Source organism: Aedes albopictus, chromosome 1, assembly GCF_035046485.1.
Source record: "Aedes albopictus strain Foshan chromosome 1, AalbF5, whole genome shotgun sequence".
Taxonomy (NCBI): Eukaryota; Metazoa; Arthropoda; class Insecta; order Diptera; family Culicidae; genus Aedes; species Aedes albopictus.
In genome coordinates this window covers 281439471-281458869 of record NC_085136.1, presented here as the reverse complement: position 1 = coordinate 281458869, position 19399 = coordinate 281439471, and the positions used below count along the sequence as shown (strand labels likewise).

Sequence of the window (19399 nt, the reverse complement as noted above, 5' to 3'; positions counted from 1 at the left end):
ACTTCACCTCCTCGATCGTTTCACCGTAGACTTCGAGCGTAATTACGTCGGCAAATCCGACAATCTCCACTCCCACTGGGTACTCTAACCTCAACACCTCGTCGTACATGACATTCCATAACACCGGACCCAGGATGGAACCTTGCGGGACCCCAGAAGTTATGTGACAGCACTTCCAACCCACCTCCGTGTCGTAAACTAGTACTCGATTCTGAAAGTAACTTTTTAGAATCTTGAACAGGTACCCCGGTATCCCCAGACGCAAGAGCGCATCAGCAAAATAGCAGACCAGCTGGCGCTATTAAACGCATTCCTTACATCCAGAGTCACTACCGCACAGAATTACCCTCCTCTTAGGCTCGAGTGCTTTTATGGCGGTTTTTGTAACCGACAAGATAGCGTCTACGGTAGACCTCCCTTTCCGGAAGCCGTACTGGTTGCTCGAAAGACCATTTTCGCCCTCGGTGAACCTCAACATTCTATTGAGGATGATCTTTTCGAGCACCTTCCCGCCGTGTCTATCAAGCATATTGGTCTATATGCCGACGGGTCTCCGGATGGTTTCCCCGCCTTTGGCAATACAGTTATGTTCCGATTTTATCACGCCCTCCGCGCGTCAGTCCTTCATTTTTCATTAATTTACTGTTACGTTTGAAAGCAAGTGTTTCCCCTTTTCTTCAAGATGAATGCTGAAGGTGCGTTTTGCAACTATAAAAATATTGGAACTGCGAATAGGCTTTGAGGAATATTTAAAAGCATTTTTGAAAAGGGGCGTGATAAAATCGGAACAATACTGTAGTACCAGGCTCTGCTTCTTCCAAGCTTCTGGGAAAACTCCCTCGTCCAGACATTTCTGCATAGCAGACCTGAACATCTTGGGAGCCTCTGCAATAGCTACTTTAAAGGCCAGGTTCGGAACTCAGTCCGGACCTGGGGCCTTACCTACGCTAAGAGACTTTGCTATCCCCGCAAGTTCCACATCGGTGACCCTCTCCTCATCGCCAGCCCCAGTCCCCGGCTGTCCTCCGAAAGGAGGCCAAGGACTAGGATCATGACCGCGTCGCGTGTCAGATAGGCGAAAGAGCCCACTGCCTCCTGGTATGGAACCTGTCTCATTTCACAGGTTTCATCCGGCGTCGCCGGTGGTATCGGTTTGTCTAGTCTAATGCTTGCCTCTGCCGGTGTGGAGACTGGGTTGCAGTTCACCAAGTAGAACCGTCGCAACACGCTGTCACGGTGCTTCATTTACCGTTATTATCAAAAAAAAAATATACCATCAAAACCTGAAACGCCATTCTTTTTCTTTATCATTCCTACACCTCTGAACAAATTTTCAAAACAATCGTTAGGCGAAATTCTGAGTTACGCCCTTTTAAAGGGCCTAACCCCTAAAAAATCAGGGTTTCTATAGAAAAACATCATATTTCATAACAGAAGCATGTTTCTGCCATCAAAATTTGAAACGCCATTCTCTTTCGTTATCATTTCTACACCTCTGGACAAATTTTGAAAATAGTCGTTAGACGAATTTTCGAGTTACGCCCTTTTAAAGGGGTTAGGCTAAAAAATGAGGGTTTCTATAGAAAAACATCATATTTCATAACAGAAGCATGCTTCTGCCATCAAAATTTGAAACGCCATTCTCTTTCTTTATCATTCCTACACCTCTGGATAAATTTTTAAAATAATCGTTAGACGAAATTTTGAGTTACGCCCTTTTAAAGGGCCTAACCCCTAAAAAATCCGTTGTCTAGTGTCGTGTTTTCTTCAAAGAGCGAAAAGCTCACTGGAAGCATAGAACGTGTCCGTGTCTGTCTTTAATATTGGCTATTTGTATTGATGTTTGTATACAAATTGGCCATTACGCTAATATAAGGGAAGTATTTTCAAACATGTAGGAAGCAATCATGTTTGTATCAATTGCCATTCATAGCGTGGGACGTAAGTTTTTTGTATTGCTTTTTATAGACAAAACAAGCGATGACATGCGCCTATCTCATTCGTTAGATTTATTGGTGAATGCTCTTTTCAATTAATAAACATACGAAACTAAGGATTGAGATTTTCAATTGTAATGATAGTTCTATATTTAACTGCTAAACTACGTTACCGAAGAATAAACGTGATTAAATGAAACTATGTTTTATAATAATTCTACTATAAGTACTTATGGCCTAGGCCTTCAAATGGGCGTAACTGGAGAATTTTACCAACATTATTTTTGAAATTCAGTTTATGGGTGTGCATTAACTATATAAATGAAAAAGTAAATGAACTGTCGTTTATGTTTTTCATTGTATATTGTTCTGGCTATAATAGTAAATGAAGCCAACAACGTCCGTATCCTACAGGTTAAAGAATACTTCGCTTATACTGGCGTTATGGCTAATTTTTATACACAATGCATTCAATATTAGTGCATAGTATCAAATTGTAGCATCATTAATGATACTTTTCATTATTTGGGACTTTGAAGCATGCTTCTGTAATGAAATATGCTGGTATTCTATAGAAACCCCTATTTTTTAGCGGTAAGGCCCTTTAAAAGGGCGTAACTCAAAATTTCGTCTAACGATTATTTTTAAAATTTATCCAGAGGTGTAGGAATGATAAAAGAAGAGAATGGCGTTTCACATTTTGTTGGCAGAAGCATGCTTCTGTTATGAAATATGATGTTTTTCTATAGAAACCCTCATTTTTTAGGGGTTAGGCCCTTTAAAAGGGCGTAACTCAAAAACTCGTCTAACTATTATTTTCAAAATTTGTCCAGAGGTGTAGAAATGATAAAGAAAGAGAATGGCGTTTCAAATTTTGATGGCAGAAATATGCTTCTGTTATGAAATATGATGTTTTTCTATAGAAACCCTGATTTTTTAGGGGTTAGGCCCTTTAAAAGGGCGTAACTCAAAATTTCGTCTAACGATTTTTTTAAAAATTTGTCCAGAGGTGTAGGAATGATGAAGATGGAGAATGGCGTTTCAGGTTTTGATGGTATATTTTTTTGATAATAACGGTAAATGAAGCACCGTGGCTGTAGATGTAGTGCTCCTGATCTACCCAAAGCTCTCTGTTCTTCCGATCCCGCGTGATCCTCAATCCCAGGCAGAAGGTCACTTAGCCGAAGTCCTTTATTTTGAAGCGATTGTGGACGAACGACTTTAATCTCCGCTTCAGCTTCGCTTCGTTTGTAAAGATCAAAAAATTGTTCACGCAAATTGTGACGAAAATCATTTTCTCACCTTCGACTCGGAAGTACAGGCATGGATCAACTTTGGACTGTTCCGGTGCAAACTCCTTCAGCGCTTTGTCCAACTGACTGTTCCACACGTGGCTCGTCTGTTTCAGCCTTCCGCAAACGACAGACTTCCCAACTAAAATTTATTGAGAATGTAAACATCAACAAAGCATCCTCAATACGGCTTGATGCTGAGTTACTGTGTTGTACATATGGACGAAAGCTTCTTGCAAGCCCTATACCAATGAATCTGGCGAACTTTAATCCACATGTTTATGCTGTGCGAAGGAGCTTCTATGCCATGAAGTCATAGCTCTTTTCTCGGCTCCTATGTAACCACTGATTGAATAACATCTTGAGAAGGCGCTTCTCAGCCTTTTCGCAGTTGTTAAATAATAATTATACGGCATCCACAAATTAATCGATTAAATATAATTAGGTTATGGATACCGTGACGCAATACATGTGGAACTGAAATTATCGTTTTTAAAATTGAATAAGTACTTGCCGTTACTTGGAATCGAACTCCCGATCTCCGTACCCACTGGTCCCGATGATGTCCTCGCCGCCACACTGCTATATAAATAGCATAGAAAATAGCCCGTTTTGTTTTACTCCAGACAAGGCTTCAAAATTGTGCCACAAGAAACCTTACCCAACTTCATCTTGCTGCAAAAGCTTGTGAAACGTCAAACGCATTAATGTTTACATTGAACAAGCTGTGTGATTGCGCCAACAGGTTCTTCGTCACAGCTTCTAGCTGAAAGAGTGTTCTTTAAACAGCTACGAAGCGCTGCTGTTTTGTGTTTTGGCAACATTACAAAACGTACCGTATAAAAGCAGCTGTTGTATTGGCTGGGACTCTTACTCGATTTGCACATCTTCCGGCAAATCTTTCAGCATTGCATTAAAGTGCAATAAAAGCAACCTAAATAATTTCACAGATCAGAGATGGATAGCTGTGAAGAATTTGTGTAGTAGCTATACCGGATCGTACACTCAATACCTATTGTTAGCGTCGTCAGCGTGTCCCACGAAAATCGATTTCTGAGATGTGGCATCGAACTTCCTTCTTCGTTGCTTCGGCACGTGGACCAACCCAAAAATTCTCAAATGTCGCAAAACTGGCTTCTTACTGGTCCACCTTCTTCCGATGTCGTCTCGATTGACCTCTTGGAGTTCCGAATAATGAGGTACGCTGCCGTTGAAACCACCTCGCTTTCGCAGGCACGAATCATTCTGCATGCTTCGGGCAAACTCGGTTCCGTTGTCTGTCCTTAGAACCTTTATAGCTTCTGTTCTTTTAGACTCTCGGTCAATGACTTGAACGTTTCATACGCTCCAAACGCTTCGCTTTTTCGTTCCAGGAAATAAAGGAACACCTTCCGACTTGCATCGTCAATGAATGTCATCACGTAATGGCTGCCACCGAGAGATGGAACTTCGATGGGTTCAACCAGGTCCAATAGCCCTTCGGCTCGCGAAACACTGGAAGGAAAAGGATTACGTGCATGCTTCTTATCCTCGATACATACGCTGCACTCCGGAATAGCGTCATCTCACAATTCGAATCCGTCCACCATCGTCACCAACTTTCGCAAGCTTTGGCGATTCAGATGACCTAGCCGTCTGCCCCAGATGGATGCGGTTGGTGTCATCAGTGGCTGCTCGTTGATCCGGTTTAGCTTGTACAGGTTATCCACGTGTGTGCCCATTGGCGTACCTAGGATTTTTTTTCTGGAGGGGGCCCAGGGGGGCCTGACTTGAAATGACTTTTAAGCGGCATGGACGCCCGGTATGTGAATATGCAAATCGGCATTTCAGTGTTGAGGAATCAAAATGCCTGTTTTAGATTTATTTCTAGTTCCGTAAACTATGAGTATGAACAATGTGGTCTCCAGTTAGCCAAGTGGTTAAGGCTATGGATCGCCAATCCAGAGACGGCGGGTTCGATTCCCGTTCCAGTCGGGAAAATTTTCTCGACTCCCTGGGCATAGTGTATCATTGTATTTCCCTCACAATACACAAATTCATACAATGGCAGGCAAAGAATGCCCTTCAATTAATAACTATGGAAGTGCTCAAAGAACACTAATAAGTTGAAGCGAGGCAGGTCAAGTCCCAGTTGAGACGTCGAGCCATAAAGAAAAAGAAGAAGAGTATGAAAAATACCTCCAGCAAGTTTTCCAAAATTTGCTGCCGTGATTCCATCATGAATTCCTCCAGAGATTCCCTCAAGAATTCATGTAGGGATAACACCAGACATTTCTTCGGGCATTTGTCCTGGGATATCTTTAGAGGTCCCTCCAGTGATTGTTCAAGTGCTGTTTTCGAGGATTTCTTCAGAAATTTCTCAAGAGATCCTTTAAGGTATGTCTGTAGGTATTCCTTCAGAAATTTCTCCATAAATTCCATCCAGAATTCCGCTAGAGATTGCTCCAATAATTCCATCTGGAATTATTCGAAGTATTTATGAAGGGAAGTCTTCCAGAAATTCTTTCAGAAAATTTTACAAGAGATTTTTCAAAAAATAATCCTGGAATTTCTTAAAAATTTTGTAAAAAAAAATTTAGAAGTCCATCCAAGTAATCCTTCAATAATTCGTCCAAAAACTACTGCAGACATGGATTTCTCAGATTTTTTTTAACCAGGGATCATCTAGTAATTCGCTTAAAAAGGCTCTCCTAAGATTCTCTTAGGAATTCCTCATGGAATTGCTTCCGGGATTCAACATGGGTGTCGGATCGAATGAGAGCGTCTAACTGAGGTTTGAGAGCATATATTTCGTGGTGCTTCAAAACTGAAAAACGAACTTAAATTATAAATCTGCTGGCGACGAAAATGCTTATCTTACTTACAATTCAGTGGGCTCATAAATTTACTTTCGAACCCGACAAACTTCACCAATCGGCGGATCTTACTGTGAGTCGACAATCTAGTAATAACAAGGAGATTAGTTCAATCTGGCTTAAATTCACTTGGGAATCAATTATTTACCGCTTGTACCACAATTACGAACTAAACTAGGAATGGCAAACACCTGTAACTTTCGTTTTCTGCTACGCGATTGAACGACTTCACAACTGTAACTTCCGCGACTGAATATAGAACTAGATGCTTTGAGGTATACAATTCAAGTGCTCCGTTTTCTAAAACTAATTACAATAGAATACGAAAGATAATGGGACCCAAGCGCCTTTTGGCGCGTTAATGATTATCATACGAGAGGTACTCCCTGCTGCTCGGTGCGCATGTGGTAGTTGGCGGGCAGTGCGGCCAACTCTGCGGTGGTCGCGTCGACAATGGGGTTTCTTTACAAATTCCTCAAAGAATTCCTTCAGAGAATCACCCGGGAATTCAATGTGATCCTTTCAGGAACAACTTCTAGGATAATTTAAAAAAGCCTCCATGAACTCTTTTTGAGATTCCTTTAGAAATTCTTCCTGGTATTAATCCAAGACTTCCTCCAGGAACTGTTTAGAAATTCGCTTAGGAATTCTTCTTGGGCTCTTGGAGTTTCTTCAAAAACTCCACCAGGGATTCCTTCAAAAACTGCTATAGGGATTTCTCCAAGAGTTCCTCTACGTACTCTTATTAGGATTCCTTCAGGATCCTCAGAATTTCAGTGATTTCTTTAGTACTTCCTCCTGGAATTTCTGCAGAAACTCCTTCTTGAATTCGCTCAGAAATTGAGCCTTGGATTTCTTCATGAATTCTCCCTGGGATTCCTTCAAGGGATTCCTGCAGGAATTCTTCCAGGATTCTTCTGGGAATTCCTGCATGGATTCCTTTAAAAAAAAATTCAGGGGTTCGTCCGGGAATTCTTCTAGGAATTCATCTAGAAATTCCTACAGGTATTCCTCTAGAGATACCTTAAGGAATTCCTCCAATAATTCCTGCAGGAATTCTTTCAGGGATTTCTTCTGAAAGTGCTCCATTCATCAAGAAAATTCTTCATGAATTTCTCCAAGGACTTCCTCCAAGAAATGCTCATGAAATTTGATAACGGGATTCATTCAGGAATTGCTCTAAAGATTTCTCAAGGAATTTCTCTAGAGATTCACTTGCTGTTTTCTCAGCTCAGAAGCGTGCTATCAAGGAACGGTGTATGGACGACTTTTGCCTTTTGATTTTGTCTAAAAGTTTGCCGAATAAAGTAGGGGTCGCACACCGAAGTCGTGAGGGCGCTGTGAAGGCAACTCGTCACGAGGTGAATGTAAATTACACTCACCTCGTGGAGAGTCGCTTGCGAAGTTCTTTCACAATGTTGGTATGCGTGTGCCACCCCAACTTTATTCGGCAAACTTTTAGACAAAATCAAAAGGCAAAAGTCGTCCATACACCGTTACGTGATAGCACGCTTCTGGGCCGAGAAAACAGCAAGTGAGTGGAACTCTTTGCAAATGAGTGTTCCCATCCCTGCCAGACATTCTTCCCGAATTTCATCCAGGCATTTCTCCAGGAATTCCAAAAAGAATTACCTCAGGTATTTCTTCAGTAATTCTTCCAGAAATTTCTCATAGAATTGATCTAGGAATTCCTCCAGGCATTCCTTCGGAAATACCTACAGCAATTCCTTCAGGAATTTGTCCAGGAAATCCTTCATGGATTCCTTCTGAAATTCTTTCACGATTATTTCCCGAAGTTCTTCAGGGTTTCCTTCAGGAATTTATGCACGAAATTTCCCTCCAGATTCAGGAATTCCTAGGATGATTCTTCTAAAAATTGCTCCAGATATTCCTCCACAAATTTCTCTAGGAATTTCTTCATAAATTTCTCCAGGGATTCCTCCAGGAATTCTTCTAGGGATAGTACCACAGAATTTCTCCAAGAAATCCTCTAGGGATTTCTCCAAGAATATGTCCACCAGGAATTTGTCCAGAAGGTCCTCCAGGCATTCTTCCTGAGATTCCTTTGGAAATTGCTTCAGGGATTTTTCCAAGAATTTCTCCTGCAATTTCTCTAAGGATTCCTTCCGGAATTCTTCAAGAGGTTTCTTCATCTTATCCCGGGATCCCTCCCAGAGAGATTGCCTCTAGGGAATCCTCCAGGAATTCATCCAAAGATTCCTTCAGGATTTCTTCCAGGGTTTGCTACAGGAACATCATCAAGCAGTTCTCCAGGAATTTCTCTTGGAACTCCTCCAGGGTTACCTCCAGGAATTCCTTTAAGAATTCCTCCACGGATTCAACCAGGAATTCCTCCAGAGATTTTTCAAGGAATTCATCTAGGGATTGCTCCGGGAATTCTACCATAGGTCCCTCCCAGAATTCCTCTAGAGGTTCCACCATGTTCATTTAGAAATTTATCCAGGGATTGCTCCAGGCATTCGTTCAGGAATTTCTCCAAGGATGCCCCTAGGAAATCCTCAAATTATTCCTTCAGAAATTCCTCCAGGGATTCCTCCAAGAATTCCTCTAGCGATTTCTTCAGGAATTCATCAAGGTATGTTTTCAGAAATTCCTCCAAGAATTTTTCCAGGGAAGAATTTTTCCAGAAGTTCCTCCAGGCCTTTCTCCTGAGATTTCTCCAGAAACTACTTCAGAGATTCCTCCAGGGATTTTTCCAAGAATTTCTCCAGAAATTTCTCTAAAGATTCCTCCAGGAATTCCTCAAGAGGTTTCTCTATGAAATGATCTAGGGATAGCTCCGGGAATTATACCAGAGATCCCTCCCATAATTCCTCTAGAGATTGCATCAAGAATGCATCTAGGAATTTATCCAGAGATTGTTTCTGTAATTCATCCAGGAATTTCTCCAAGGATGCCTCTAGGAAATCCTCAAATTATTCCTTCAGAAATTCCTCCAAGAATTTCTCTTGCGATTTCTCCAGGAATTCCTCCAGGTATACTTTCAGAAATTTTTCCAGGAATTCCACCAAGAATTTGTCCAGAAGTTCCTCCAGGATTTTCTCCAGCGATTCCTCTAGGAGTTGCTTCAGGGGTTCCTCTAAGAATGCCTCCGAAGATTTCTTAAAAGAATTTCTCCAGGAATTCATCCAGGAACTCCTCCAGCGATTCGTCCAGAAAGTTGTCTAGCAGGAAGGATTCCTCAAGCGATTTCTTCAGAAATTTCTGCAGGGATTGCTCCTATTATTGCTCTTAAATTCCTCCTTTTAAAAATTCTCCCAGGGGTTCCTACAGAGTTTACTCCAGGCATACCTGCAGGAATTCCATCAGGGATTTCTCCAGAAAATCCTTCAGGAATGGCTCCGGGAGTTCTTTCAGAGATTGATCCAGAAATTTCTGTAGTTATTCCTTCAGAAATTCCTCTTCGGATCTTTTCTAAAATTTATTCAGAATTGCCTGATTTTTTTTAATTACTTGATGGATTTCTAGAGGAATTCCTCCATCGATTTTTTAAGATAATTTTAGAAGGATACTGGAGCCATGAAATTCTCCAAGAAGCCCTCCAAGAATTCTTTCACAATTATCTCCGAGAAATCTTTAAGGAGTTCATCCACAGATTTATTTTGGAATCCATCCATGGATTCCTTCAAGAATACCCCCTGCAACTCCTGCATAGTAATTTGTGTTTGCCTCTCCGGTACACAGTCAATTTACTGCCGGCCCCAGTAAACAGATCAGTGAATGTCTATTGGATAATAATTATGTTATCAAAAGAACATGACTTAGCTCGTTAAAAAGAGTTAAATTATTTAGGCTTACCCTAGGGAAGTGATATTCACTATATATGCAACCAAGTCAAACAAATAAGTACATGCCTTTCAAAGAACTTACAATAATTTAACAACTAAACCGAAATGCACAAATAGCTTATTTACTCACCATTTACCTCCACCAACTCGAACATTCCCTCTCCAATAGGAACTAATTGCACATCTCTCGGTACCACTGTTTGCTCGAATGGCACTTAGAATTCACGCACGATGGACACCGTAGCAAAAACTTCGGATTCACCGCATTCCCATTCTTCAGGTGACTGTGGACCACATCCGTCATGGCATCGATGAACAGCGGATGATCGTTGGGGGCCGCTGCCCGTCCGATCCGTTCCGCTCCCACCTCGTGGGCCAACTCCTGGCAGTACTCAATGTCCAGCTCGTGCAGCGTTTCGATATGCTCGTTCACGAAGGCAATCGGCACCAATATGAAGTTCTTCTTACCCTGCTTGATGTAGCCTTTGATGGCATTCTCGGTGAACGGTTCTAACCATGGCAGCGGGCCAACCTTCGATTGCCACACCAGGCAGTACGGATTACAGTAGTTAAGATGTTCCATAACGTTCTGAACGGTGGCGCCTACTTCGGAGGGATACGCATCGCCTCGGTTGACCGCTTTCAGCGGCAGGGAATGGGCAGAGAATAGAACGATCACATCTTTACGCTTTTCGACCGGGAATTTATCCAGTTCCTTCCGGATGTTGTCGGCAAAGGTCTTGGCCAGCAGGGGGTGCGTTCCCCAACGATCGATCACGCTCCACTTGGCGTTAGCCAGTCCGTTCTTGTTGGATTTGTAATGTGTGAAGATGGCATTGAAACTGGAACCCGAAGTGGCGCAGCTGTACTGAGGATACTGCGAAAACAGGACAACTCGTTCCGGTTTATCCTGCTCCACCTGTTTGAGGGTGTCTTCCGTAAGGGGCGTTACGTAGCGGAAGGCGACATAGTGTTTGTGGGGCGCCGTTTCCGGCGAAACTTTATCCAGCTGCTTGCAGAGAAGCTCACCCTGAATGTTGGTCCATTTAAAAATCGGTGAGCCTCCGCCGATTTCGGCGTACTTTTTCTGGACTTCCGGTGTGCGACGCTTTGCGATCCAAGGTCCGAGTTTGCTGGAATAACAAAAATAAATGTTGGCAAAATTCCTTAAGCAATTTCCTGATAAAAATTGTCTTGTAAGATTTCACCGGAAACCAAGGATCGGCACATAACAACGTCAATGTTCCCACACGTCCCAACTTACCTCTGAACGGGCAGCTGAATCATATCGCGATCGGTCATAATCCGGAGCAAGTAGTCGTGCACCTGATCCGTCGTTTGTGGCCCTCCCATATTGAGCATCACGATGGCTGTACGCGGCTTGGAATATTGCACCGATTGTACACTGAAGTTTCGCATTTGTGCCAAGGTGCCTGCCGGAGTAGAAGTAGTAAGATTAAGATAAGTGGCCACTTACATCATAACGAGGCAATTATGCTTAGTATGTGGAGAGTACTTTCACATTTCTACTCACCCAAACGCAATGAGCTACATCTTGGAAGGAAAATGTTCTTCAGCATTTCGGCTAAGTTGTTTATTGACACACTTCAAACTAAATGCAATTCGGTATTATGCAATATAAGGAATAGCTAAGAATTACCTTATACCTTCGTGCTAATCTTAGCAATTTCCTAGATAAAGAAACAAACTACAAAAAGTGTAAAATCACCAAAATCACGGCAGCCGCAGGCGAAAGGGAAAGGCGATAGATTGTGCAAACCGCAAACAAATTGGTTGTCACCGTTGTGTGATGATGATGATGATCATTGAAAACACAATGTCAAACGTCAAAATCTGCATTCACAGTAAAAAATTTAGTTCATTTTTCATGCGAGTCGACATTAATAGTCGACATTCACGCTCGTTGAAAACTACTCAACACGCTAACCTGAAACTACCCATCGACTGGGTCGATTCGACCCGGATTTTCATGTTCCCAGCACGGAGGAAGTTAGGCGTTCGACAATGTTAGGCATTTGTTAGTTATGTTGCTCATCGAAAATTTTTGGAGAGCATAAATCATAACCCCGAATTTATGCTGAATGTTCGATTTTTTTCGCGCATCATTGACAGCTGAGCAAATGGCAGTGGAAAAACACTTTGTTAGTTGCGGCAGCTTAAAAATCGCGTTCGTCGGTCGAGAAAAAGAAAAAAAATGCTCGTCTCAAATAGTTAAACCCGTAGGAACCATTTCCGTCGTTGCGTTGTCCAAACCGTCAGTTAATCGTCGCTGCTCCTGGCCACTAAGTCCGTTTCGTTCGCGTCGTACCGTCGCCGGAACCAGTCATCTCCAAAACAGTGACCGATTCCGTTAAGTTTGGCACCATCGTGTCGGTGAGTCATTTTATTTTCAATTTGATTTATTTTTCATTTAATTTCAATTAAATTTTATTGAAATTTTAATTAAATTTTAATTAAATTTAAATTAAATTTAAATTAAATTTTGATTAATTTTTAATAAAATTTTAATAAAATTTTAATAAAATTTTAATAAAATTTTAATTAAATTTTAATTAAATTTTAATAAAATTTTAATTAAATTTTAATAAAATTTTAATAAAATTTTAATTAAATTTTAATTAATTTTTAATAAAATTTTAATAAAATTTTAATAAAATTTTAATAAAATTTTAATTAAATTTTAATTAAATTTTAATAAAATTTTAATTAAATTTTAATAAAATTTTAATAAAATTTTAATTAAATTTTAATTAATTTTTAATAAAATTTTAATAAAATTTTAATAAAATTTTAATTAAATTTTAATTAAATTTTAATTAAATTTTATTTAAAATTAATTTTAATTTTAATTTTAATTTTAATTTTATTTTAATTTTAATTTTAATTTTAATTTTAATTTTAATTTTAATTTTAATTTTAATTTTAATTTTAATTTTAATTTTAATTTTAATTTTAATTTTAATTTTAATTTTAATTTTAATTTTAATTTTAATTTTAATTTTAATTTTAATTTTAATTTTAATTTTAATTTTAATTTTAATTTTAATTTTAATTTTAATTTTAATTTTAATTTTAATTTTAATTTTAATTTTAATTTTAATTTTAATTTTAATTTTAATTTTAATTTTAATTTTAATTTTAATTTTAATTTTAATTTTAATTTTAATTTTAATTTTAATTTTAATTTTAATTTTAATTTTAATTTTAATTTTAATTTTAATTTTAATTTCAATTTTAATTTTAATTTTAATTTTAATTTTAATTTTAATTTTAATTTTAATTTTAATTTTAATTTTAATTTTAATTTTAATTTTAATTTTAATTTTAATTTTAATTTTAATTTTAATTTTAATTTTAATTTTAATTTTAATTTTAATTTTAATTTTAATTTTAATTTTAATTTTAATTTTAATTTTAATTTTAATTTTAATTTTAATTTTAATTTTAATTTTAATTTTAATTTTAATTTTAATTTTAATTTTAATTTTAATTTTAATTTTAATTTTAATTTTAATTTTAATTTTAATTTTAATTTTAATTTTAATTTTAATTTTAATTTTAATTTTAATTTTAATTTTAATTTTAATTTTAATTTTAATTTTAATTTTAATTTTAATTTTAATTTTAATTTTAATTTTAATTTTAATTTTAATTTTAATTTTAATTTTAATTTTAATTTTAATTTTAATTTTAATGAGCATGAGCATGAGCATAGATGACCGTACTATTCGTAGTTGCTACTCCGTGATTGACCAGAACAATCGAAGTTGCACAAGGAACCAACAGACGGAGCTTGGGAGTAGCTTACCGTCCTCAATGTGCATCTTCGAGAATTCCAAACTTTATTAGGTCAATAACGGCGCCGGCCACGTCCTTACGGTCATCGAGGAAGGAAAGGAATGTTATTATGACGTGCGTTGCTTACTAAAGACCGAGATCACCTCTGCGTCTCCACGTCTGTCATGGGAAGGACTTTTTGTTAGTGGGGAGGGAAAAGGGCGCATGATATGAGTTCACTTTGGTAAGTGGAGTGATTCATGCAACCCTATTAATATCAAACCACTTATTTTCATTTGGACTAAAACAAAACACATGCCGACATCGAAGATGACGAACCATTCAGATAGTTTTCGAAGTGCGAAAATTAACGAAAGAGAAAATAAAGTGATTTGAACCAACGTGGCTTTGGAACTTGGGCCGACACTTGACGTGACGAACATTTCAATGTCTGTTGACTAAAATCGCAAAAAAATGTTGTTTGTTGCATTTATCGTATCATAAATCGCCCCATACGAAGATGAGCAGTCAAATAGACGACGACGACGACCGAATGAAAACGCGGCCTGTAAACTTTGCCTCCAAAAACTCACTAAATCACCCCGTACGAAGATGAATTTTAATTTTAATTTTAATTTTAATTTTAATTTTAATTTTAATTTTAATTTTAATTTTAATTTTAATTTTAATTTTAATTTTAATTTTAATTTTAATTTTAAATTTAATTCCCTGGCCAAGTTCGCAGGGGTTGACGGTATTAAAGTGAAGGAGTTTCATTTTGATTATTGTAATGTAGTGTTCTTTAGTGAAACATATCACCTTTTTAACACTTTAATGCGCCTCCAACGGTTCATCACGAACCGGCTGCTGCAGATGGAGTATGGCTGATCATATGCATCAGACATGCTCGATAAACATGGAGGATCCGCCAGGGCTCATTAGAGTCTATTCCCAAGCAATAGTTCCAAGTCGGTAGGATTTAAGAAGGTTTTGATGATCGTTACAAATCCTAATAAAAGCATTGTAGGATTTGTGACAGGTTTTGGAACCTTTTACAGCCAGCTGACTTCAAAATGTTGTTTGGGCTCTATTTCCCACGTTTCTCGGTTGATTTTGATTAGTAATTTATTAATGTCATAGTCGCTTTTCCAAACTTTTACAATGTTAGTTGGTCATATTTTCTTTAAACAAACCAATTGAAATCGACCGAAGAATCAATAGTGGGAAGGAGATTTGCAGCACTTAAATGTGCTGATAGATTCGAAGCTAACGTGCGAACACTTAAACGCATTGTTGACGTCAATGCGTTCGACGTGACATTTTGGACAAAAATTGACTGCTTTTTATTAACTGAACAACGTTACTTGTGTATGACTAGGTTGACATTTCTAGGCTACGCTTGAGAAAATGACATGGTTTATCTAGGTAGGACCGATAGGACAATTGAACGAATTTGAACATTTTTCATAGTATTTGTAGGTGGAACAAATACATAATAGTTGACAAGCAATCTTTATTATTTTAAAATTTTATTGCAATCAACTGCCCTCCCCCTGGATATTCAATCTTGACGCGATGGGAGGGCTTAACCCATTAGCACTTTAGTGCCAGTTTATTCACCACCGCTTGGACTTTGAGCTAGATATATCTGGTTTACGAGTTGAGCGCAAGTGAAGGAATCGGCCGTAAGTGCTAATGGGAACCAAAGGAGTATCCGTTGTGCATTTATCACAAGTTCAAGACAAGTTATAATTCAGCTTGTATAGACCTAATCTTTGTATTCATTGAATTTTCTCCAATTTAACAATAATTGTTAAATTTAACGTAACGCAAGAGTGGGTAGGGGAGGCCTCTGCGTTACACTCATCATTCATTACTTGAAATCGAAAGTACACAGGACAGGGGACGCTAGGATAAGTTGACTTACAGCCTTACAGATTAGATTCATTACAATTAGAAAATTATGGACTGATTAGGGAAAGATAAAACTGTTGATTATAGGAGTTTATATTTGTATTTCTTATTTTTATGGGTTTTGTGAATTTACAAAAGTTAACAAAAATCATTATCATTTTTATTTTTGACAAAAATCAGTTGACTGAACTTTTTTGTTTTTATATCTTAGACGGTATTATTTCACTGATCAAAATAAGCAGGAATTTAGTTAGGACTTAGGACGGTTGACAATGTAAAGGGTTACGCTGGATATAATATTACTTTGGACTGAGATGATCACAGATATGCAGAATACGACTAGCGAAATTAGGAACACAATTTGATACATTATTGACTATATTTTGACAAATAGGGTTTGACAAATTTCTTTACAATATCGAATGGAAGCTCAAAAAGTGTTATCTAACACTAATATGAGAGTTATTTGGGGATGATGCTGGTGCTGTCAATGACTAACATCGGTTATTGACATTATTGGTAATCAGCTTGAAATAATTTTCAGAATGTATTATAAAATAATTGAGGATATCATCTGAATATTGTTTGGGGAAGCTGTCAGAAAAATTAGTTGCCCATATCGGCTAAAAACGCTAGCTCTGGTAGCTGTCTTCGAATAATTTTCAGAAATATCAAATGTTTAAAAATTAGCTACGACACATTTTTTTCTTTTTGCTCTTTGTATATTTCTTAAGAAAAGTTCTCTGAAGGCGTTAACATAGCCATAGACACCCTTTTTTTTATCTCTGAATGTTGTCCAGTGACCTCGGAGATTTTCGATTATTGAAATATTGTTCAATTATCAAATCATCTTTGGAGCTTCCATTCGATCAAAACACTATTGCGTTGGGAAAAGTTAAAAACAGTATTTTTAAAAACTACTACGACCCAATGCTAATTACTACACACTTTGCTCAAGTTGACGACATCGTCTAGTCCATCGTGAGTATTGGTCCTAGTAGGGGGAAAGTTGGGAAAGGGTCCAGGCTTTGCTATCAGCTGTCCTGCAGCTCCACCTGGTCACTCTTCAAAAAAAAAAAAAAAAAAAAAAATTTAATTTTAAATTTAATTTTAATTTTAATTTTAATTTTAATTTTAATTTTAATTTTAATTTTAATTTTAATTTTAATTTTAATTTTAATTTTAATTTTAATTTTAATTTTAATTTTAATTTTAATTTTAATTTTAATTTTAATTTTAATTTTAATTTTAATTTTAATTTTAATTTTAATTTTAATTTTAATTTTAATTTTAATTTTAATTTTAATTTTAATTTTAATTTTAATTTTAATTTTAATTTTAATTTTAATTTTAATTTTAATTTTAATTTTAATTTAAATTTTAATTTTAATTTTAATTTTAATTTTAATTTTAATTTTAATTTTAATTTTAATTTTAATTTTAATTTTAATTTTAATTTTAATTTTAATTTTAATTTTAATTTTAATTTTAATTTTAATTTTAATTTTAATTTTAATTTTAATTTTAAATTTAATTTTAATTTTAATTTTAATTTTAATTTTAATTTTAATTTTAATTTTAATTTTAATTTTAATTTTAATTTTAATTTTAATTTTAATTTTAATTTTAATTTTAATTTTAATTTTAATTTTAATTTTAATTTTAATTTTAATTTTAATTTTAATTTTAATTTTAATTTTAATTTTAATTTTAATTTTAATTTTAATTTTAATTTTAATTTTAATTTTAATTTTAATTTTAATTTTAATTTTAATTTTAATTTTAATTTTAATTTTAATTTTAATTTTAATTTTAATTTTAATTTTAATTTTAATTTTAATTTTAATTTTAATTTTAATTTTAATTTTAATTTTAATTTTAATTTTAATTTTAATTTTAATTTTAATTTTAATTTTAATTTTAATTTTAATTTTAATTTTAATTTTAATTTTAATTTTAATTTTAATTTTAATTTTAATTTTAATTTTAATTTTAATTTTAATTTTAATTTTAATTTTAATTTTAATTTTAATTTTAATTTTAATTTTAATTTTAATTTTAATTTTAATTTTAATTTTAATTTTAATTTTAATTTTAATTTTAATTTTAATTTTAATTTTAATTTTAATTTTAATTTTAATTTTAATTTTAATTTTAATTTTAATTTTAATTTTAATTTTAATTTTAATTTTAATTTTAATTTTAATTTTAATTTTAATTTTAATTTTAATTTTAATTTTAATTTTAATTTTAATTTTAATTTTAATTTTAATTTTAATTTTAATTTTAATTTTAATTTTAATTTTAATTTTAATTTTAATTTTAATTTTAATTTTAATTTTAATTTTAATTTTAATTTTAATTTTAATTTTAATTTTAATTTTAATTTTAATTTTAATTTTAATTTTAATTTTAATTTTAATTTTAATTTTAATTTTAATTTTAATTTTAATTTTAATTTTAATTTTAATTTTAATTTTAATTTTAATTTTAATTTTAATTTTAATTTTAATTTTAATTTTAATTTTAATTTTAATTTTAATTTTAATTTTAATTTTAATTTTAATTTTAATTTTAATTTTAATTTTAATTTTAATTTTAATTTTAATTTTAATTTTAATTTTAATTTTAATTTTAATTTTAATTTTAATTTTAATTTTAATTTTAATTTTAATTTTAATTTTAATTTTAATTTTAATTTTAATTTTAATTTTAATTTTAATTTTAATTTTAATTTTAATTTTAATTTTAATTTTAATTTTAATTTTAATTTTAATTTTAATTTTAATTTTAATTTTAATTTTAATTTTAATTTTAATTTTAATTTTAATTTTAATTTTAATTTTAATTTTAATTTTAATTTTAATTTTAATTTTAATTTTAATTTTAATTTTAATTTTAATTTTAATTTTAATTTTAATTTTAATTTTAATTTATTTAATTTAATTAAAATTAAAATTAAAATTAAAATTAAAATTAAAATTAAAATTAAAATTAAAATTAAAATTAAAATTAAAATTAAAATTAAAATTAAAATTAAAATTAAAATTAAAATTAAAATTAAAATTAAAATTAAAATTAAAATTAAAATTAAAATTAAAATTAAAATTAAAATTAAAATTAAAATTAAAATTAAAATTAAAATTAAAATTAAAATTAAAATTAAAATTAAAATTAAAATTAAAATTAAAATTAAAATTAAAATTAAAATTAAAATTAAAATTAAAATTAAAATTAAAATTAAAATTAAAATTAAAATTAAAATTAAAATTAAAATTAAAATTAAAATTAAAATTAAAATTAAAATTAAAATTAAAATTAAAATTAAAATTAAAATTAAAATTAAAATTAAAATTAAAATTAAAATTAAAATTAAAATTAAAATTAAAATTAAAATTAAAATTAAAATTAAAATTAAAATTAAAATTAAAATTAAAATTAAAATTAAAATTAAAATTAAAATTAAAATTAAAATTAAAATTAAAATTAAAATTAAAATTAAAATTAAAATTAAAATTAAAATTAAAATTAAAATTAAAATTAAAATTAAAATTAAAATTAAAATTAAAATTAAAATTAAAATTAAAATTAAAATTAAAATTAAAATTAAAATTAAAATTAAAATTAAAATTGAAATTAAAATTAAAATTAAAATTAAAATTAAAATTAAAATTAAAATTAAAATTAAAATTAAAATTAAAATTAAAATTAAAATTAAAATTAAAATTAAAATTAAAATTAAAATTAAAATTAAAATTAAAATTAAAATTAAAATTAAAATTAAAATTAAAATT

General features: G+C 32.6%; 1 protein-coding gene and 1 long non-coding RNA gene across 4 annotated transcripts; both read right to left on the bottom strand.

The window, feature by feature from the left end:
• Positions 1 to 5969: 5969 nt before the first annotated feature.
• LOC134287517 (uncharacterized) lies at positions 5970 to 6536 on the bottom strand. The gene is made up of 3 exons (XR_009997356.1): positions 6233 to 6536; positions 6094 to 6170; positions 5970 to 6035 (listed from the first exon to the last, which is right to left on the bottom strand). It is a non-coding gene; the product is annotated as an uncharacterized LOC134287517 (long non-coding RNA).
• Positions 6537 to 9952: 3416 nt separating this feature from the next.
• Positions 9953 to 11698, bottom strand: LOC109622685 (ferrochelatase, mitochondrial). 3 transcript variants are annotated; one of them, XM_020077109.3, is made up of 4 exons: positions 11554 to 11688; positions 11428 to 11505; positions 11158 to 11326; positions 9953 to 11026 (listed from the first exon to the last, which is right to left on the bottom strand). In XM_020077109.3, exons 2-4 carry the CDS (start codon positions 11471 to 11473, stop codon positions 10066 to 10068), a joined length of 1176 nt encoding a protein of 391 aa, XP_019932668.2. In that variant the 5' UTR covers positions 11474 to 11505; positions 11554 to 11688; the 3' UTR covers positions 9953 to 10065. The 3 variants fall into 3 exon arrangements, with proteins under 3 accessions (XP_019932668.2, XP_019932667.2, XP_019932666.2); XM_020077108.3 differs by having other exon boundaries at positions 11561 to 11684; XM_020077107.3 differs by having other exon boundaries at positions 11428 to 11698.
• Between the last annotated feature and the right edge of the window lie 7701 nt (positions 11699 to 19399).

What these genes read in the sequence shown, in the direction of transcription:
- LOC109622685 (XM_020077107.3), bottom strand. Translation starts at nt 11,473, where the DNA reads ATGCTGAAGAACATTTTCCTTCCAAGATGTAGCTCATTGCGTTTGG. An exon ending in ATGTAGCTCATTGCGTTTGG is followed by an intron (nt 11,327 to 11,427) that starts GTGAGTAGAAAT and finishes CTACTCCGGCAG; the next exon opens with GCACCTTGGCACAAATGCGA. An exon ending in ATTCAGCTGCCCGTTCAGAG is followed by an intron (nt 11,027 to 11,157) that starts GTAAGTTGGGAC and finishes TTGTTATTCCAG; the next exon opens with CAAACTCGGACCTTGGATCG.